The sequence below is a fragment of the Dysidea avara genome, chromosome 4, assembly GCF_963678975.1.
Source record: "Dysidea avara chromosome 4, odDysAvar1.4, whole genome shotgun sequence".
Classification (NCBI taxonomy): Eukaryota; Metazoa; Porifera; class Demospongiae; order Dictyoceratida; family Dysideidae; genus Dysidea; species Dysidea avara.
In genome coordinates, this window is record NC_089275.1 from 26,252,102 (window position 1) to 26,273,830 (window position 21,729).

At 38.0% G+C, this 21,729-nt stretch overlaps 2 protein-coding genes across 2 annotated transcripts in view; both read left to right on the forward strand.

The window, feature by feature from the left end:
- LOC136254565 (adhesion G protein-coupled receptor L3-like) overlaps window positions 1–5,649 on the forward strand; it is a 44,297-nt gene extending 38,648 nt beyond the window's left edge. The window contains exons 18-22 of the mRNA XM_066047309.1: window positions 248–374; window positions 441–482; window positions 1,524–1,595; window positions 1,646–1,691; window positions 5,398–5,649. Coding sequence (XP_065903381.1) covers window positions 248–374; window positions 441–482; window positions 1,524–1,595; window positions 1,646–1,691; window positions 5,398–5,471 — 361 coding nt within the window. The 3' untranslated portion in view covers window positions 5,472–5,649. The remainder of the gene's footprint in view (window positions 1–247; window positions 375–440; window positions 483–1,523; window positions 1,596–1,645; window positions 1,692–5,397) is intronic.
- A 1,548-nt stretch (window positions 5,650–7,197) lies between these two features.
- The window catches only part of LOC136254561 (adhesion G protein-coupled receptor L3-like), a 45,163-nt gene continuing 30,631 nt past the window's right edge, over window positions 7,198–21,729 (forward strand). Inside the window, exons 1-7 of the mRNA XM_066047299.1 lie at window positions 7,198–7,330; window positions 19,181–19,567; window positions 19,620–19,910; window positions 20,621–20,880; window positions 21,169–21,409; window positions 21,459–21,559; window positions 21,609–21,716. Of these exons, the coding sequence (XP_065903371.1) occupies window positions 19,186–19,567; window positions 19,620–19,910; window positions 20,621–20,880; window positions 21,169–21,409; window positions 21,459–21,559; window positions 21,609–21,716 (1,383 nt within the window). The 5' untranslated portion in view covers window positions 7,198–7,330; window positions 19,181–19,185. The remainder of the gene's footprint in view (window positions 7,331–19,180; window positions 19,568–19,619; window positions 19,911–20,620; window positions 20,881–21,168; window positions 21,410–21,458; window positions 21,560–21,608; window positions 21,717–21,729) is intronic.

Below are 21,729 nucleotides of genomic sequence, written 5' to 3' on the forward strand. Positions count from 1 at the left end.
TAAGTCAATAGCTTACTGAGTAGTCAAGTTAGAGTTGGTTAAAGTGTAATGACCGGCTTCTGGTGTTGTTTGTTTTTATGACCTTGTATCACCCTACTGGACTCTATGGTAGCTATTGTCCAGGTAACAACTATAATGTGTTCATTGAAGTATTGTTTCAATGGGATATAAGAGGCGTTGAATGGTAGTGGCCATTAGTATTTCCTTGTGTTTCTTTATATTTCTTTGTTCTACACTATTAATTTAGGTCATTAGTGAGAGCAGCTATAATTGTTGTTCCCATGCTTGGTATCACATGGGTGGTGGGAATTTTTGCAATAAATGAGAATACCATAGCATTTGCTTGGATATTTACAATACTTAATTCATTTCAGGTGAGTATTCGCATTACATATTAAAATTTTATATGTTTAACTACTTTTATTTTACCTTTTGTGCAGGGTATGGTGATCTTGTTTGTCTATGTATTGAAAAATGAGAAGGTAAATTGAATACTATTTTGTGAGAGCATATTGTTAGTGCTACATCACCATTATACTGTAATAATACTATTGCAAGTATCCTATGTTTTATTAACACAATTTAACAAAGGAAGTTGACATATAGGAATCTGTTTGTGCCTGTCTTAAGCCACTTTAGTGTGGGTGTTCAAGGCACTGCTGTGGGTTTAACTCCCATATTGCCCAGGCAATGTCATGGGATTGTGGTTTGCCCATGGCTGTGATGCCCAACCAGTTCAATGATTTGTTTGATATCACTTTGACTCGTTATATTGAGCGACATGAAGCATTAATTTGTGGGTTTGGGTTTACAAGCTAGGCTAGGCTCAGTGTACAGTAGTTGCTAAGTTTTGACTAGTTGATAGCTACTATGATCGGTAAAATAATTGTTTGGGCCTTGTGTGGATGTTTTTCTACCCACCAAGTGTCAGCCATTGAGCAGACCATGGAACAGCATAAAATAACAACTAGATTTAAATAGATGAGTAACTTATAGTCCTAACTACTTAATGTAATGTACGTATTAACTTTCTGTCCCAATAGCGAAGTTAGTAGAATAATGTAAAATAACTAGATCAAACAATTATAACTTTTCTGGCATGTGTAAAGCACAATAACATATGAATAATAATCGTTCTGAGGCCTATCAGCTCACACTGTTAAAACTACTATCGATCATCAGATACTGATGTATAAAATAAACAGGATGAGTGCTCTTTAGTTCTTTCCCCTATCAGGTGAGTGTTCCTAGAGTGATATATATCAGATATACCATGACTGCGTCAGGTTTTGCTGATACATAAACCCTTAGCCCTTGGGTCTATGGCCATCGTGCTTCAGGTGTATATATCAGCAAGATCCCTTGCAGCCATGATATAGCTATTACATGTTATGTGTCTGATGTTATAAGTACTAAACTATGTGTTTAGCTTATATGCAGTAATGGTTAAAATTTAGCTACTTTGTTGTCTGTTCTTTATATGTTTCAATGCATTTATGCTATCAATACACATGATTTTCCAGTTTCTAAAGATGATTGGAATACAGAAATGCATAGAGAAATTTACACGAGATTCTCATCCTACCTCTGCATCTGTGAGTTGAAATCAAATTCATATCTTACCTTTCATCATTTATATATATAGGCCAGGCCAATTGCTAATACTAAACAAACAGAAGCAGGACTTTCAGGTATGACTCATTCAATTAATATGCTGTACATAAATGTCCTATAATACATTGTAGTTAGGTGGCTTAGTGTCACATTTTGCCTATTTGGGACAGAGTGGAACATAAGTGCCAGATTTTGTATTACTTTTCTTAGGGCCTATTAATCATTATCAGTCTAGGAGCCTGAGTAAATATGTGACCGGATCTGTGAAAACCTTACATAATTGCATATTTTTCAAATTATGGATAATTATAATCTACTTGGCCGCTCTGGCAAAGTTTCAGACTCATATATCAATAAGTTTTGGAATTACAGCCCTAGAAACTAGTAACAACAGAAAAATCAATTTGTATAGCAAGAATAAGGAAAGTAAATACAGGCATTTACAAAAACAATTGTAACTTAGAAGTTAGTGACATATGGAGGTGAAGCTTGTACCATCCTGTTCACCATGAGTAGGGAATCGATTGCCAGGTGTCGTATGTATATCCTCTTTCTTCACTACACACAAAGGCTAATTCAATGAAGAAAGATTGATTGTGTACTATTGCTTTGACAGGACGTAAACTAACACCCTTAAATTACATACATGGCACCCATTTTGCTTGCGAGTATAATTAAAAACTCACTAATTGAAGGGCATAGCACTCATTTTGCATTATATTCACGAGCAAAACAGGTGCCATGCCCTTTAATTAGCAGGTTTTTCAATTGTTCGCACTCTCGCGAGATGTTGTTAATTGTGTTTGAGCGGTACGTACTGTACATCTATTACCACTCATATAATCAAACAAATTTTCTTATAATCAGTCGGTGTGGGAGTAAAAGGTATAGAAACAAGCTTTTACACTAGTAGGCCTTGCTCATAGGTGGTTTCTTCATACATGTTAGATATCACATGCATGTTGTGAACACCTTCTGTAATCAGGTTGACAAATACAAATTTGTACCATTCCTTTCACAATCATCACTACAAATTTATTGATTTTGTCAACCTGATTACAGTATGTAGAAGGATATTTAACAAGCATGAAATAGAAATCATTCAACCATTTTGTGCTTAAGGTTAATGGGCATACATAACCACTGGATATATGGGTAGTGCAATCAGACATGTGAATACTGCATAAGCTAGCTAACTGTATCAGATCACTAATTACAGTTCAGATGTTTTTAATGCTGGCATAGATTATATGTGACCCAATTTTGGAAAATCTTTCATATGGGCATATTGGACATAGAGAATATTTAATGATCAAATAACACAATTTACTGTGTAAATCTACTTGTTAATGATTGTAAGCCGTTCTCAATGCCTTAAAATACAAGAAAATTCTTGAAATATTTTAAAACTGTACCCTCCTCTTAATAGTAACTCACTAAACTTGAAAGTTCTAATTATTTCACGTGTACCCATATGTGTGATTTTCCAAAATTCGGTCACATATACAAGTGTTTACCTGCACCTAAACCCACAATAGTACACCACCAATCCTAGCTTGTTGTGCAGTAACAATAATAAACACATCAGAAGTGATTGAAGCAGTACATATGTACCATCGAAGAACATCCAAAATGTTGTACCTGAAAGGTCCAAAAAACGGGAAAAGGAGTTGACTGACTTGAACCTGCGCCTTTCAATAAAGTGCTATCTGCACCATTCTAACAGATGTTCACACATTTCTAAAGGGCTTTTAAATGTTCTGCAGTATATGACTATGCATAATTGCTATAGATTGTGAACCAAGTATATACATGTCCCAGATCCCCCTAGCTACTGCTTTACACAAGCATTGCCATAAAATGTCAGATCATGTCAGATCAACTTTGACTTTGATCTGACGTAATGTCAGACCAATGAAGACTAGTTAAACTCTGCTCTGTGCCATGCCATAGAATCTTCTCAACAATGTTTGAGATAATGTTAGGGCATGATTTGACTCAGCTAACACCACCAAGTGGTTGTGTACTTAATGATAAATATAAGGGGATGTCCTTTTTGAGCTATATACTTAGCTAATTACTTTATGGATCATTTGCATGTACAGTATATTTATTCTATTTCACAAAGCACCAAGGATGAAATAGACCATAGTCAATAAAATAACAGTCATGCAGTTGAGCTTAATATCTAACCATTTTGTGTGCCTGTAAACCTAACTCCAGGGTTGGTATCAATAGCCATTTGCAGATATACAAAATTATTATTATACTGTATGACCTCATTGGCAACAGAACTCATAATACTTTAGCAAGTGGCAGCCTCCCCCTCCCCACTTTCAAAAATTTCATACAAACGAATGAGTGATAATCTAATAGAACAGTCAGTCAAAGACTCTAATTGAACAGTCACCCAATGCAAAATATCAAGCATCCTTTACAGTTACTGTTGAATATGAAAACTTGCATCTGCAGCACCAACCTAGGACACACTTGTTCTTTGATTAAAGAACCTTAGGACTGAACAAAGAAACAAGCAGCTGGGAGTAATAACTAATGCTACACAACAACTTGTGTCCACATGAATTTGGCATGAGTCAAAACAGCTGAATAGCAAATAATGCTACATGTGTAGCAACTTGTGATTTTGTGTTCAGGTATAGTAGGGTTGTAATGGTACAAGTGCAAGTCACCTCATCGCTTCTTCAGTCTGAGTAGCAAATGCGATTAAATTTTGAGGGCTCTACTAATGTGTACTGTTTTTGCCACAATGTCAGGCAGTGAATCACCTTGCTTGCAATCATTGTTTGGGTGATCGATGACCATGCATGCAAATGTTCATTTCATGATATGTACATGGCATTGTGGTATGTCTGCGTGTTTATTGGAAAAGCCATATTGGGACTTTTCCTTATACCATGTTGCTGTGAAGTGTTGTATTGTTGTGTAAGAAAGAAACACCTGTCCAGTTTACATGAACAAATCTAGTTTTATACTGGGGTGTGATAATTGTTGCATGGTAGCTGTAATTAAGGCTAATGGAGCTACTACAGTACATTTCCAAGAGGAGACTCTATTCTATTTCATTTGTTTAAATTTAAATATTTTTTGTTTTGTTCTGAGCACACGTTTAGTAAATTCTTCTTTCAATCCACTAGACATGCATGAGGGTTATCAGTATCTCAATTCTGTATTAGGGAATTGTAAACGGTGGAAATAGAAATGGAAAATTAATGGTCAAATCATTGTGTATCCTAGAGTAAAATCCTCACTTAGTGGTCATGTCTTAATGACCAATCTTTTTACAGAGATCACCTCTGTACACAGACCACATTGTAATTAAGTTCTGACAATAGCCAAGGCATACTTAATAATCTAATTAATTAGATCACTTCATGGTCACCTTTCACAAATACCACCTCTTTACATGGTAATATTTGATAAGCTCCAAACATGTATATCGTGACTCATAGAAGGGGTCAATGTCATCTCCCATATCTTGGTCCACACTTCACTCAAGTCATCTGGCTATCCGTACCATTATCGATTAGTTTGTACCAGAATGTGCCATACAGAAAATAAGTGAAATGTATCTAGTGCACTGTAACCTGCTGTATCAAAGAAAACTGAGGTCTCTTAAGGTGGTGATGACCTTTAAGAGCCTAGTCTACCTAAGTAAGCTACTACTGGTTTACTCAACTTTCTGCCATACATTTTTAAGTACATGGACTGTTATGCATACAGTATTAAGGTATTTGATTGTTATAATTTTTATTGGTTTTCTAGAAGATGCAAATATAGCTTTGAAATCAAGGAGTACATCATTGGGAACTCTGTGTGATGATAATACTGATTTGTAATCCAGTCCTATGTCAGCTAAAGATAATCACACAAAAGAAAACAATTTTTAGATATTTTGGACATAATACATGCATATAACTTCTACAGAAACATCTAGTGCACTTCAATGTGTAGTGTACTTCATATTCTATACGTGTGTTGCTGTACTTGTTACACAGTGAAACATCATTAATTAGCCACCTCTGGAACCAAAAATGCACTCTCAATAATGATGTGCCATATAATTAATAGAGTGCTCATCATTGTAATTGCTGTTCCACTAGGTAGGTCAATAAAAGCCTGTATGCAGAATATGACAAGAAAATTACAAACTTTACCATGCTTGTTACTTACAAGAGTTAGTCACTGTACTATATACAAAGTAGTTTTGGCAAAGAGTATGTGCTATATTAAATTTGAGAACTGATTTTTAAAAAAATAAGTAAAGTGTACATACGTAGCTACGTACTAACTATAGCTAGCAGTAGCCATAAATATGCAGTAAGAGACATTTATTCAAGGTAAATGAACTTTTTTCCTACTCTATTGGGTTGAACTGTCCCTGGTGTTGTTGAGAGAAAGTTGTTTTCCTTACCTGTGCGGCTAGGAGACCTTGGTGTTTTTGATCCTTCGATTGTTGCATCACAGCAGTGGCTGCTCTGTAGAAGTAATTGCTGGTCTCATTGGCTTGATTATCTCTCAAGTACATCAATTAGGTGACTGTATTGATGCACAGTTTCAGTTGCCGTCTAAGTTTCACTCAAGGAGCCTGCAAGAACAACTTCAATATTATTAGCCAATCTTTTGTTTGGTGAACTTCCTTCTAACATGTGTACCTCAGTGAAGTTGGCTAAGGAGAAGGGTGCATCCAATTGGCTTTCTTGTCTTCCATTGAAGTCGCATAATTTTGTGCTTCATAAAACCGCTTTTTGTGATGCAATTGTGCTTCGTTATCATTAGCTACCATCTGCCTGCCCTACTTCATGTGCCTGTGGTCACTCTTTTATCATAGAACATGCTCTGTCTTGTCCAAAGGGTGGGTTTCCTTCTTTGAGACATAATGAAGTGTGTGATCTAACTGCCAACTTACTTTCTGAGGTCTGTCACAATGTTGTCATTGAACCCACCTTCAGCCTTTTTCTGGTGAGACCCTGCAATACAAAACAGCTAACTGTGATGGTAATGCAAGGCTTGACATTGCAGCTAATGGTTTTTGGGGAGGACGATTTGAGAGGTCATACATTGATGTCAGAATTTTTAACCCTAGTGCACCTTCAAAATCAACCCCTACATTCTGCATACCGACGTCATGATAAGGAAAAGAGATGCGAATACCAACAACGGGTTCATGAAGTAGAGAATGTCTCCTTTAATGTTCACCACTTCTGGTGGAATGGGTGATGCTGCCACTCAGTTTTATAAGATTGGTCAACCTTTTGAGTGCTAAACACAGTCTTTCTGATGGAGTATACGTAGTGATCGGCATGATGGGATGGTTGAGATGTAAATTAAGCTTCTCCTTGTTGAGAGCTGCAATCATGTGCATTTGCGGTGTCAGGTCCAGTTTGCGCTGTCCTGTTGCTGAGGCACCGATTGCCGTGTAGGTCGCTGAGGCTCGCATTTAAGTTCACTTGTAGCTATTTGCTTATATGTAAAAAATAAATACATAGTCTAACTGAATAATAACAAAAAAAACTCGTTAGCAGAAACTGTGTGACTCCATTGTCACGGGTTTGTAGGGCGTGCGTAAAATTCCCCGTTGCATGTGACTCGATCGTGCGCGATCAGGTAAAGTGACAAATTGCCATTGGATCGAAGAAAGGACAAGACTTGGGTGTGAACGTTTCTTGCCAGTGATCATGAAGTGAAATCGTTTACCGTGAGTTATATATCTCTTGCTAGCTACGTATACATGCTACAAGGGTGTGCAACTGTCACGGCTTATTGCCGGGTAAACGCCCTTATCTAGGCCTCTTCTTTTGTTTTTTGAAGCAAAGCTTAACGCCCCTTCTATACAGGCCTCTGTTTAGTTAACGCTATGTGATGCAAGACCAGGGGCGGATCCAGGAATTGGCAAGGGGAGGGACACAAACAGGTTAAATTGCAGATGGTTGGGGAGAGCAAATTCACTTAATTTTTAAGTACCAATTATCACACCTTATTAGGTTGATTTTTGTCATTAATGCCTTTGCAGATGGTTGTGAATCGAAGTCTTAAAAGGCTACGAAAGTCTTAACACCAGCAATACACAGTCTACCCAATCATGTAGTTAATGCACCCACACTTAATGATTTTAAAATTTTTCTCGATAGTAGCTGGTAATATTGTACGATTATTAATTAGTTGATAATTTTGTTTTATACTTGCTTAGAAGTTTTTGCTATATAATTGCAAATTTGTTAATTCATTTTTGTACAGATCAGGCTTCACAGGCTCCCTGAGCCTTCTTCACCTGCAACACTAATACTAATATATGTGACCCAGTCTGAGAAAACCGGGCTTATCGCCTATTCAAAAGTATCGAGAAATGCCGGTTTTAAGTATTTAGTGTGTTGTAGCTTGCCAATGGTTGAAGCTATGTGTACCGAATTTTCACACGTTTTATACCAATTCCTTACCTTCCAGAGCATCCACTGTGCAAGTAGCCAACAACTAAGTTTCCCGCCATTTTAGATAATTTTTAAACTGAAGTTGACTGTAGCAGATGAGCTGCAAATTGGGTGGGAGGCGGGGCCGTGGAAGGCGGGAAAGATGATGTTCAAAAATTGAAAGTGAAGGCCAAGGGATGAATTAGGCCACATTTTGGGCCACTGAGGTCTCAAAACTGGCTAAAATGAAAGGAAATTCACAGCAGAGGTACTTATTCAACACCACAGAGCTGTACAGCCACATACAGTCATCCCCAGGCTGACCAGAGCTCCATTAAGGCCCCACACCACACGTACGGATCGCCACTGGGCTTGGGAAAAGCAGCCAGCAAAACCAGACCACTCAAGTCTAGTTGATTTTGATTGTGGAATTATAGTTTATTCATGTAGCTTTGTGTCCTGGGTGAAAAATCGAATCTGCTGACATGGGCGATAAGACTGGTTTTCTCAGACTGGGTCACATATACTAATACAATATGATAATTATTTTTAGAGGTGCTTAGTACGTACAAAGGTTGCTGAGTGACAGTTTGCATAGGTATTATATTACTTTAGGTGAGTTTGCAGTAAATGGAGGTAATATATATAGTTTTCATGTGTTATATTATAAATTGATTTTGGTCTGACAAGGTGTATAGTATTTCTATCACAAGAAGTATGGCTCTTCCACAGAGGAGAGGGGGGGGGGGGGGGCCCAAATGCCCCATCCTGGATCCGCCATTGCAAGACCGTATAGAGAAGTTCACCATATAATGTTAGTGAGCCAGTCTGACTATATATCACGTGAACAAGCAAGAGGCATAATCAGTAAGGCGAGGGGCTTTAGCATACGGTCAAACCTCTCTAATCCAAATGCTCATTGGAAGCCATAAATTTTGCTGGATTAAGGAAGTTAATTGTTGGATTATCAAGTCACCTCTGTACACCCAGGGAGAAATGAGTTGCAAGATTCTTGCAAGACTGCAAGTGGCTTGCAAGAAACTTGCAAGAAAAGGGACATTTCTGTGCAAGAATCTTGCACTTGCAAGAATCGTACAAGACTTGCAAGAATATTGCAAGTTGCTTTGCTTGCAAGAATCTTGCAAGAAAAGGGACATTTTCGGTGCAAAAATCTTGCTTAAAGACTTGCAAGTTTTGCACATGATTTTTCCCTGGGCAGTGAATCCGACATTGTTGAATTTTGTAGTAAATTACAGGTAAAACAGATCACACAAAGTTTTTAACATGAATTAATTTTAGAATTTGCAAGTATTACAACTTTTTTACTATTACTGTTAACCAATTAACTGCTTTGGTTGCTTAAAATTATTTTCTGTGATTGTTTTTAATGCTACTTTTATTCTCTGTTGGATTACAAAGGTCGAAAACAATGTATTTGCAGGTCTAGAGAATCAAATTTTGTGTCGGATTACACAGTACAGAGGTTTCAGATTACAGAGGTTGTTTTCTACACAAAGGTGTTGGTAAATGACATTTTAGTTGGATTAGAGAGGATTCTGGATTACACAGTGTTGGATTAGAGAGGTTCGACTATACAAGACTTGTGCAGCTGCCTCTACATGCAGCACCAATCAGATAGCAGCATTTGCTCATGATGTTATTCATCAGCTATAATGGGAGTTTCTCAGGATTCTTAATGATATTCAAGATGATGTGGGCATTGTTGAGGATTCCAGGGTTCTACCTTAACTGTGAATATGATTACCTGCAAGACAAAGAGTGTAAGACCACTCTGGTGGTCAATTGTTAATCACTGATCTGGACTGTTAGCTACATGGTATCAAGTTTTTATACTCTATCGTAATGACACAATGGTAGTCCTGTCCAATTTTGCTAGCTACTGTATAAAAGAGTATAATACATATTTAAGTGATATGGTACAAAGGGGTGTCACATTAGTGTTGCATAGCCAGACCCTCGTGGAGTGTGGGTCTGGTCTGTTAAAGACTAGTACTGTATCAATTAGACAGTGGATGCTGAACCAAAAGTTGGTTCAATAAGCCATACTGGCTATTAAACTGACAGTATAACTTAGACAAAAAAGGTTTACTATATAAACGAGAAAAAAAAAACCCACAAAACTCAGTCGGAGCTTAAACTCTAGACTGCTGGAGCTTTAGGCAAGTGTGCTAACCACTGTGCTACCACTGCTAGCTACCCACCTCCCCTACTTTTCTCTCTTATGTGTTACTCAAGTAGTAGTCTCAGTATATAGTAAGAACGTAACCTAAAGGTGAATAAGAAACCAATACTGAACTTGAGCCCAACCCTCTCCTTTTTGTGGCCTCTAAAGTCGAATGCAGAGACTAGGTGCATCCCCTAAAGTCGAATGATTAGGGCAACTGCTAGACATGAAAATAAAAGCCTTTTGGCTCAGTAACCACTTCTTATCAATTAATACAGAGTTATTACTGACATTTGCATTATCTTTGCAGTAATGATGCAACTACTTTGATAAGGTGTCTAAGTTCACATTTAATTTCCAGCGACCTCCTATGCTGCACGGCTTCTGCAATGTCTGTACTATATAGCACTTGTGCAAAACTGCAAGAATGGATTCAGTACCATTTCAGAATGCAAAATTTATAGGGTTTCTCTGCATTAAATTACTATTCTTGGCAACAGCTTCTAGTTTTATTCATAAGTGAGGTCACGATTTGTTACAGGATGTGCTGATCATGAATCTAATAATGCTATATTCATAGAAGCTGTGCACAGCTGTTAACTACATTCCAGCAGCACAAGTGCTAGTGTTAATGCAGACTAGACCTTCACACCCAGACTAGGTACACGCTGCTTGAGTGTTTCTTGTCAAAGTTTTGACTGCTGTTTATTTTTAATGCCTGGCTGCACTTATACATTGTATAACGTTTTCTTACCAAAAGCTGGGAAAGAAACATCACCATAGTCACAGCGAAATGTCTGCTGGAGCTTTAAAACATCTGAAGCTCTATGTATCTTGTGAGTTACTTATATATCCTTTAATTATGTGTAGTTCCAATTGTGGGTACTGAATTCTTCTTGATAGAGCTGGACGACATCACAATTTCCTACCAACGATATATCACCACCAAAAACATCAGTCAAAACATCCTGCTGCTGCCCCATTACATTATGAAGCTTTACTACCTGACAGTGTTACTACAAATCCTGTACATTCTGTTATCTTTGATGCATTGGATGGTCCAGCTATAAAAGCTGCTGCTCTACGAACTTCAGGTGCTGCTGGACCTTCTGGAATTGATGCTCACGGTTGGCGAAGACTGTGTTCCTCCTTCCTCTCTGCTTCGGATGAACTTTATTCTTCCATTGCTTTATTAGCCCGTCATTTGTGTACCATGTTTGTTGATCCTGTGATGATTTTCCCCCTGTTGGCTTGTTGGTTGATAGCTTTAGACAAGAGACCAGGTGTCTGACCTATTGGCATTGGTGAAACAGTTAGACGTATTATTGCTAAAGCTGTTTTGTGTGTGATTGGTGAAGATGTTCAGTTTGCTGCTGGCTCTTTGCAACTGTGTGCAGGACAACCATCAGGAGGGGAAGCTGCTGTTCATGCTATGAGGGAAGCTTTTAATGATGATGATACTGAGGGCATGCTACTAATTGACGCTACTAATGCTTTCAACTCTCTTAACAGAGCCGTGGCTTTGTACAACATCCAGCGTCTCTGTCCATCATTTTCCACCATTCTAATAAATACTTACCGACACCCTGCTTGCCTCTTTGTTGATGGTGATGTTCTCTACTCTGAGGAAGGGACAACTCAAGGTGACCCGCTTGCAATGCCATTTTATGCTCTAGCCACTGTACCTTTAATTCAGAAACTCATTGCACCTGTCACTCAGGTGTGGTATGCGATGATGCTGCTGCCTGTGGTAAAATTTTTGCTCTTCGCATGTGGTGGGACCAAGTTTCCTCACTGGGCCCTAGCTTTGGTTACTTCCCTAATGCAAAGAAGACATGGCTTGTTACTAAGACTCAGTTTTGCTCTATTGGTAAGGAACTGTGTCATGACTCAGCTGTAAATGTTACATCTGATGGCAGACCTCACCTTGGTGCTCCAGTTGGCACCTCTGAGTATGTGAAAAGATTTACTTTTGATAAGATTAGCCAGTGGGTTTCCGAAGTTAATACACTCTCCTCCATCGCTATCTCCCAACCTCATGCTGCTTATACATGTTTTACTCATAGACTATTTAGCTGTTGGCTGTATGTAACACGTACAGTCCCTGATACATCTTCTAGTTTCCAGTCGCTCGAGAAAGCCTTATTGACAAAGTTTATTCCAGCCTTGACTGCCCTTGACCCTCCTGGTGCTCTTCAACGTTCACTCTTTGCCCTTCCAACTAGATTTGGTGGTCTAGGCATTGTTGCACCTGATTCTTTATCATCTATTGAGTTTTCTGCTTCAATGTATGTCACAGCACCCTTACGATCACTCATTTTATCACAGAATTTTGGCTATACTGCTGATACTTGTTGTAGTCTGTACTTCCGTAAACTTGAAATTAAACAATCCAAGACTATCAATTTATCCACTCTTTCTAAGGAACTGTTCTCTAAGCTTACTCCCACTCTTCAGAGGGCTGTTACTTTAGCACAAGAAAAGGGTGCTTCTAGCTGGCTTACTGCCCTATCTGTGCAGGAAAATGGTTTCTCCCTACACAAGACTGCCTTTCAAGATGCCCTTGCTTTGAGGTATGGCTGGATGCCCTCTTGTACACCTGGATGCCCTCTCGTTAGGCACCGGCCGATTATGCCGGCATAATTTAAAGCATAATAGGTGGCCAAAAGCATCAAGCATAATGCCAGCATAATAGGGACGATGTTTGAAAAATTAATTAAATGCGCAATACATGCGCCTGAAAGAAAGCAAATATTCACTGCCAATAATATTATTGGTGCATTTTATAATCAAAAACACGTAATACAACTTATTAAACCGTTTCTTTGTTGGTTATTCACACTTTGCAGAAATAAGATCAAGATACTCTAATAGAACAGTCACTTACTCTAATAGAGCAGTCAGGAAAGGCCGATACACTCTAATAAAACAATAAAACAGTCAGTTCTAGAGCATAATTTTGATTTTGAAAGCATAATTTTGAGCATAATAGGCTTAATTTTTGAGCAATGCTCAAAAGCATAATAGGTAAAATTTCGGGCATAATAGGCCGGTGCCTACCTCTCGTACACCTTCCCACTGTGTGTGTGGTACCAACTTTTCTGTTGATCATGCCCTATCTTGTCCAAAGGGTGGATTCCCTTCAATACGCCACAACAAAGTGAGGGATATCACAGCTGAATTATTATCTGAAGTGTGCCATGATGTGGAGGTTGAGCCTCATCTGCAGCCTCTAAGTGATGAAAGGTTTCAACAGAAGACAGCCAACACTCAGGATGGCGCACGCTTGGACATTGCCATGAATGGATTTTGGGGTGGTCGTTATGAAAAATGTTATACGGACGTCAGAGTTTTTAATCCACTTGCACCATCCAACAGTGGAACCACCCTTCAGTCATGTTACAGGAAACACGAAATAACAAAGAAGAGAGCTTATGTGTTGCGAATCCATGAAGTGGAACACAGTTCTTTTACCCCTCTAGTGTTCTCTGCTTCCGGGGGAATGGGCCATGAAGCCAGCGTATTTTACAAGCGATTGGCGAGTTTATTGTCTGACAAATAGAATGACCCTTATGCCACAGTACTAGGATGGATTAGATGTAGATTGTCATTTTGTTTGCTGCGGTCAGCAATCCAGTACATTAGAGGAGCTTGATCTTCACAAGGTCATTACATCAAAAGTGCTCCTGTGGCCTTGGTGCAATCAGAGACTCAGTTTTTGATTTAATTGTTTAACTGTTTATTTGTATGTTCTATATAATCTTTTTAAAAAAAAAATTTTTTTAAAAACAACAAAAAAAAACATGATAATTTATCAAGACACACGGTAGTGTGTCATGCGGCCCAATAAGCCGGCGCGCCACACCGTGAGTATATTTACAGGAAGAAAGTAAATGCAATTTTCACACCTTTGTAGCCCCGTGATTCCTTATCTGATTGAAACCAAAGTTGCTACAGAAGTGCCGGCTAGGTAGGGGAGTCCACATTCCGAAAATCACTCCAGCCATTTCCGAGATACGAGCAGCCAAAATTTGGGTTTTTTTTCTTCGTTTTTTTCTTCTACTTCTTTTTGCACACTTTGCAAAATCCGCCATAAAACACGAATGCATGCTCCAATCGGGCTGAAATTAGGCACACTTAAAGGGCTCATTAAGGCGAATCTCAGTACCAAGTTTGGTAGGAATCCGATGAACATTCACAGAGTTATGACTGATTATTTGCGTAAAATTAGGTTGAAGGTCTGTCACGCCCACAGGGTAAACCGCTTGAAGCAATGAGCTGAAAATTGCTATGTAGATGGAGTAATTATCGTAGGAGTGCCTTTTTGTGGTTTGAAAGGAATCCAATTAAAGGCCATCGAGATATGACACAAAACCCAACCTGTGTCAAAATTACGCGATCGATTTTTATGAATAAAAAACTATTAGTTTTCACGCTTACTAGGCAATACGTATGTGGCCCAGTGCCACATATGTATTTGTACACACACGTATGTATATATGTGACCGGATTTGCGAAAAGGTACCTTTTCCACACATTTGACATACCAGCAAACAAAATAATGTAACACTTGACTCCTTATACCAATTAACTTGCTCGTAGTATCAAAATGTAGCCAGATAGTGTGGCTACATTCATTGAAAATTTCAAGCAATTACATGCAATGATCAAAAAGTTATGAAGCTTTGAAGTCCAAAAAATGGGTCAAATTTTGTGTGTGAAAAAGGTACCTTTTCGCAAATCCGGTCACATATTATCAATATACATGTATAATAAAAATAAATAATCAAGACTCACAGTAGTGAGTTGCGAGGCCAAGAAGCACAAAGCGCGTGCCCACAAAATTAATATAAATACGCGACCACTACTGTGGGTCATTTACATGAGGGATCGATTACACAATCTTTTAAAATCCGCATGACGAAATCTCAGGCTTACTAAAAGATTCCACCTCGAAACCAGGAGCATGTAACCTTTGTATAATGAGTAACTACCACATGAAAAGGCAGGCGAATTGTTGGAGTCATTGCCCATCCATTTACCATGCGTTAATTAAATTATTTATTCAAATATGCATCGTTCTTTTTTTCATTTTCTTCGTCATCGCATCCCATTGAAGCGATTTTCTTTCAACCATGAAGTCGTATTGTAAAAGGGCTGTGGCTCTCAGGGGTTTTTTACACAATGTATCTGTACATTTAATTTCGCTAAAAGTTGTTTGTTAGTTTATGAGATCACTTTTGTGCTCTTTGAAGATTCAAACTTGCCGCCATGACGTCGAGGTGTGAGGCGCCCGTCAAATCCAAACAGTGTGGAAGTGGGCACATTAGCCATAGCGAGCTGGCTGATTTGATAGACACTGTGCTGTCAACTCTTGGTTTAATTGTGAGCAGTCACTGATTTGTTTTAATTTTGCCACGGTATGCCTCCACTGACTCGTCAACATGACTCCGGCCCATGCAGGGCCGTACATAGCTATAGCCAGCTGTTTCATACCCGCTGTAGTGATACAGTTGAAGTAATTTACTGCTACATTACCTGTGCACGTCTCTAATTCTGCCCCAGCCCTTCAGTGCCTGTGAAACTTGTGTTGACTTAAAAAGCCATGCAGCATCAGCGTATCACCTTTCAGTCACAGCACTTCTTAGACCCTCATGCAACCACCCACAATTATAGAAACTCTTTAATGATAGCATGATATATTGTAATAGTAAACATTTACATTATGATAATCCCATAAAATTTAAAAAAAAAAATTACTACAATAGCACAAGAAGCCAGATACACTAGTGTTTGGCTATGAAGTACCACCGAGAGTTCATAATATAGTAGTGGGGTCTTGGTACCACATATTATTTTTTCTTCACCATTTGTGTGATTTGTCCATTGACCATAAACTCACCCGCCAACAGCCACAACATCAGTATCCACCCTGCGTATACAGAAAGGGATACAGTATGGTAAGGCACAGCTAACTAAAAACATGTAATTATAGTCAGACTAACATGTCAACAAACACTTACTTCCACTATTATGATTATTGTTAAAGTGAGCATCCGACATAGTCATTCCCAAGATGTATTCAGCACACTGCAGCAATTGATGAGTATATTACTTGACTTCTTTTGTGGTTCTCACCTACATTGTTGACATAACAATTTTTGTTGCTAGGAGACATATAAACTAGGAGGGACTAATGGTTGTAGCATAATGGTAAACAAGTTACAACAGCAAAGGAAATTTTAATAAACTAGCAGTGATTGGATAGTTCATAGATAAAAGTAGAAGATAATTTGTAGTTTTTCCAGTCCTGATTGTTTGAGGATAAGCACATTAGCTGAAAAAAGCAAGACAGACTAAATTTCAACACAAGGTTTATGATGCAAACTCATTATGCACCTACCAATGTGTTATCCTACCACCCCCCTTGGATGTAAAGCCTGTAAGTGGGGCTTTACAAGGCGAATTGACATGAAACTGCTGCTTCACTATGGGACATTTGACAATCATTCATTAAGCACCCAAGTATTTTTTCTACGCTGTCAAATCCCCCACGTTGCAACTGGAGCCAATGGTGGGGATTTAACACAATAGGTTTGTCCTACCATGGGGCATTTAATATTCGGTTGTGCCCACTATAGCCCTATATATTCCCGAAGGGGGGGTTAGTAGGGCAATGCGTTGATATGTGCATTATATATAATATGGTGCATCTACTGTGGTAAGTAGACTAAGCCTGTACTTTGCGGGCCTAAGCATGTTCCTCTCCTGTTTTGAAATATAATCTTTTATTGCCTGCCCCTAACTGGAGTTTGCCTGACACCTTCAACATCATAAAAACTATCTAAAATGGTTAATTTAGCTTTGACCATTGGCAAACTACAACACTCAACAATTATATCAGAGTATACATAACTCTATATATCTGCCGAGTTACTATATAGTAGGGTCCATGGTTGTCTCAGATCTGCGCATATTATCATCACATCAATCTATTGATGCATAGTAATTATGGTATACTGTATGTACGCATTGAGCTGAGCCCTCAAAATATTAGCTTATTAGTTTTGTAGTATTGACTTACTTGCTAATCATTCAAATGCCTGACACATTATTTATAGCCAAAGATTTCACTATACATTAGAGGAAGCCATAAAAGTATATAGCCTTATAGCCTTTCCTAAACTGTTGATGGAAGCATTTGTCTGCTCTTGACAACTTCGTTGTCATCACCAACCATATGCATCAAAAATCTTTCATTTTTAGCTGTTTTCTCACTAGGGTTCAGCTCAACTTGTTCGCGGTCTGACCCACACAGCTGCTAGAACAAGCCAGCTGCAAGGACCTGGCCTACAAAAGCATATACATATAATCCCAGGAAGCTACTATGGCATGGGGGGTTCCTGTCTAAAATTACGACGGTAGTTATATATCCGTTTACAATGACTTATACACGAACTTACTCGGCAATTCACTGGGAGAATAATAGTGTGATGCATTCAGCGCCTTCATGTCGATTCTGAGGCATACATTCAGCTAGTCTTGCCATTCAGCAACAACTCGCAGCCGATTCGCCTCCACTTGTTACGCACACAGACTAGTTATATCACCAATCCACCGCTTCAGGAAGAACCATTAAGATGGTAGCCTCGATTTTGTCACTCTCCCCGGTTCTTATTTTCACGTGAAACATCATGCAAAATATCACGTGAGTCCTTGAAGGAAATTTGAACGGTTTGAACGAGTTTTCTCTTAGCAAGTCACTTTTAGTAGTGCTTCTAAACACTGAACTTGAAGCTTTTGTTACTGATTTAGCTAGCTAATCTGATACTGAAGCTGTTATTATGCATGTATGCAGTGTCTCCTATGTAATATAATAGCCAATCTTCAGTAACTGTATGCTCTTCATTCAACACAAAGTAGTGATATCCTGTGTCAAAAACAGCCCCGCTGTAAAAAAGGTGCGGCCAAGAATGCACAGTACATGTTCATGGAGTGACTACAACCAAAAGACATGATATCAAAATCTGGCCAAGAAAGCATTTACAGTATAGGCACTTTTATTACGCATTCATTTTCTATATGCTTCACATTATCACATCCAACTAGCTGTACATGTGTGCTTGTAATATAAACAATACTACTGAGATGATATAAGATGATTACACTGCATTGTTACCAAAATTAATTTAACTAAAAGTTTACAATTGGTTTCTACTTGGCCATCTTTTTGCACTGTAAAATAAAAAGATGGCCAAGTAGAAACCAATTGTAAACTTTTAGTTAAATTAATTTTGGTAACAATGCAGTGTAATCATCTTTTATCATCTCAGTAGTATTGTTTATATTGCAAGCACACATGTACAGCTAGCTGGATGTGATACTGTGAAGCATATAGAAAATGAAAGCATAAAAGTGTCTATACTGTAAATGCTTTCTTGGCCAGATTTTGATATCATGTCTTTTGGTTGTAGTTACTCCATAAACATGTACTTGTGCATTCTTGGCCTCGCCTTTTTTTACAGCTGGGCTGTTTTTTGGCACAGGCAAATATATATGGCTACTATGTGTACAACTGTATGTGTGTGTGTGTGCACGCATAATGTACGTATATTATTCACTGCAAATAGAGTTCATTGTTAACTACTGTACATTCATGTATCAGATTACTCACTCTCCTTTTACTTTTTTCTTACCAAAGCAACTCTGGCCAGTAGTGTCAACATAACACTTTAATATTTCATAATTCACCTACTATTATATACTGCTATGATTTATAAAAATAAAGGAAAGAATAATGCAAGCTGAGGTAGAGCTCTGTTATGTTAAGTTTCTGAATGAAAAAAAATCTGTTGTTATCTGTAAGGTGTACTGTACCAATATTTGTATACTCTATATATCTGATGCATATAATACATACTAGTAGTCTTGAGTATGTGTGTATATTATTTATTAGTGGAGATGAAGGTGTTAACATTATCATGGGTGTTTCTACCATTGCTTTTCAACATCAGTGTTCAACAATGCACCATTGGGCAATTTCATACCACAATTACTACTATGGTGATGTCTACAGAAGTTACTAGTGATGGGCAAATCAACAGTACATATTACAACTGTTTGTCCAGATCTGATACTAGGGATCATTACAGTTCCATGTCAGTGTCTATATTGTACATCAGATCAGATGATCCTAATAACGTACATGAAATTCGTTACAACCTACAGTGTAATAATAATGTTTGGGAAATTGTTGGGAACCAGTCAACTGCTCTGAGAAGTAACACAAGTTATGATTGTTCTGATTGTACTGATCAAACAGTGAATGATTATCACTGCACAAGTAAGTTATTAGAACTGGTTTCATTATATTTCATGTTTGTCTATATTCTTAGATGTTAAACATTCCAATATAAATGTCATAAGTTCATTTGAATCAGTCACTCTACTGGAAGGAGACACAGTTACCTTATCATGTACTCCATCCATTAGGGAAACCGTTTTGTGGTGGACTCATAATGGAAGTGTTATAGAAACAAACAGTGTAGCAATGCTTACTCCATCAACTTCAGATCAGAACTTTATCATTACAAATGCTGAAATAAATGACAGTGGTATTTATACATGTCGTGATGCCATGGATAATCCTGTGCTTCAGCAAAATATCACTGTAATTGTTTTGCCAGGTAATAAGCATGTCAATTGGTATATTATTATTATTATTATTATTATTATTATTAATAGTTGTAACATGGTCATGAGGGCTTTGCCTGATATGTATGCGTGAGGGTTGAGAGGGCATTTATATCAGGAAAGCCTGAATGCCCCGTATTACAGCCACCATGTAACACTTCCAATGTGCAGCAGACTAATGGCTTGTGCCTGGAAATCAATCACCTAAGCCAATATGAGTGCATCCACTGGATATATTATACATACATGCGTGAACAATTTGGTTGTGGGTCAGCAGGGAATGCTAAAGGGGTTAGTGGTAGTTGTAATACTCTAATGGAGTAGTCAAAGCACCACAAAAGAGTGCATATAAGTTTACCGAAACTACATGTTCCTTGAAATGATCTAACTGCAGATAACATGTTTGTGCTGATGAAATTTGAAGCGTCACAAAATACTGAAATGGCTTAGGGCATAACTCCAAAGTCTTCAGAGATACCGTGCCTTGATCAGCCCCCCTCACAGCAATAAGTGCCTCAAATCCTTAGGAATATGGACGTATATTATGTTGGTTGTAGTTTAATGAACTGCGCACCCTCTTTGAAAAGTTATGCTCTTAGCATGCTAAGGAATTAGTAACAACACTCAACATTCCTTCAAGTCATATACAGTACTTATTGTTTGTTTAGCACGTATGTGTGTAAAACTTATTGGCTTTTTATAGGATGTGAAAAGGATTTTTCTGGTGGTGTATTCTGGGAGACAAGTAGACTCAATTCAACAGTCACTCAACCTTGTTCAAGACTGCATCCTAGATTTCGTTTTGGTGTTAACATCAAAAGACAGTGTTACAATAATGGAAGTTGGTCATCAATTGATCTTAGTGACTGTACCATGTACAGGAACTCCTTCCCAGTTGTAATAGTGTACTTTACAATAACCAGTAATAATGTTACCGTGAATCCTGATGATATCATCGATGATGTTAGTGGAGTTGATTGTGATGTACAGTACATGTACTTGAACATACTGTAAATGGTCAATTTATACAATCATACTTGATCCATGTGCATCATTTATTTCAACTTTTTAAACAACAAGTATGATTGTTAGGTATGCCTTCAACAAAGTGAAACTTTGGCCAACCTAATCTAATAAGCCCACAGTGTGTGGGAGTTTAAATGTGGTGCAACAGTTTCATTGTGTCATTGAGTTTTCTTAAGAATTTGTGTGGTTTCAAAGTTGTAACTATACATTTTTTGTGACATACAGGTAGTACATCAAGTCAGTTCAATTGTAACAGAGGTCCCTGAATTTGTTAATAGAACATGGAACTTTACCTCATCAGGAGTGGAGCTGTTAAGCATTAGTTTATTGTTTACTTTGAAAACAAGATCTGTTCCTTTAGCTGTAGTTGAAAATTTAAGGAATGTTTTTGGAAACATTATTTTTTCTGATGGAATCTTGTTAAAAAGTGGAAGTAGTATTGAAGTATTAGCATTCCAACCAAACTGTAAGTGAACATGTTTATTGTAAACATCATTATCAAGTTATTTCTACAGCAAGTTGTTCATGTAATGTTACTGATGATGATGATATAAGAACAGTATGTACTGGACCTAGTACTCCACCATGTTTGTGTAGATCTCCTGAAAGTTGTATAGTAAGTTACTACTTCACCAGTTTACACCTGCTTAATGTTATATTTATAGTGTAATAGTCCCACTTATGTTGGTGATGGTAATGTATGTGGATTAGACTCAGACAGTGATGGATTTCCTGATGTAGGCTTGGACTGTAATCTAACTCAATGTGTACAGGTATAGACTCATC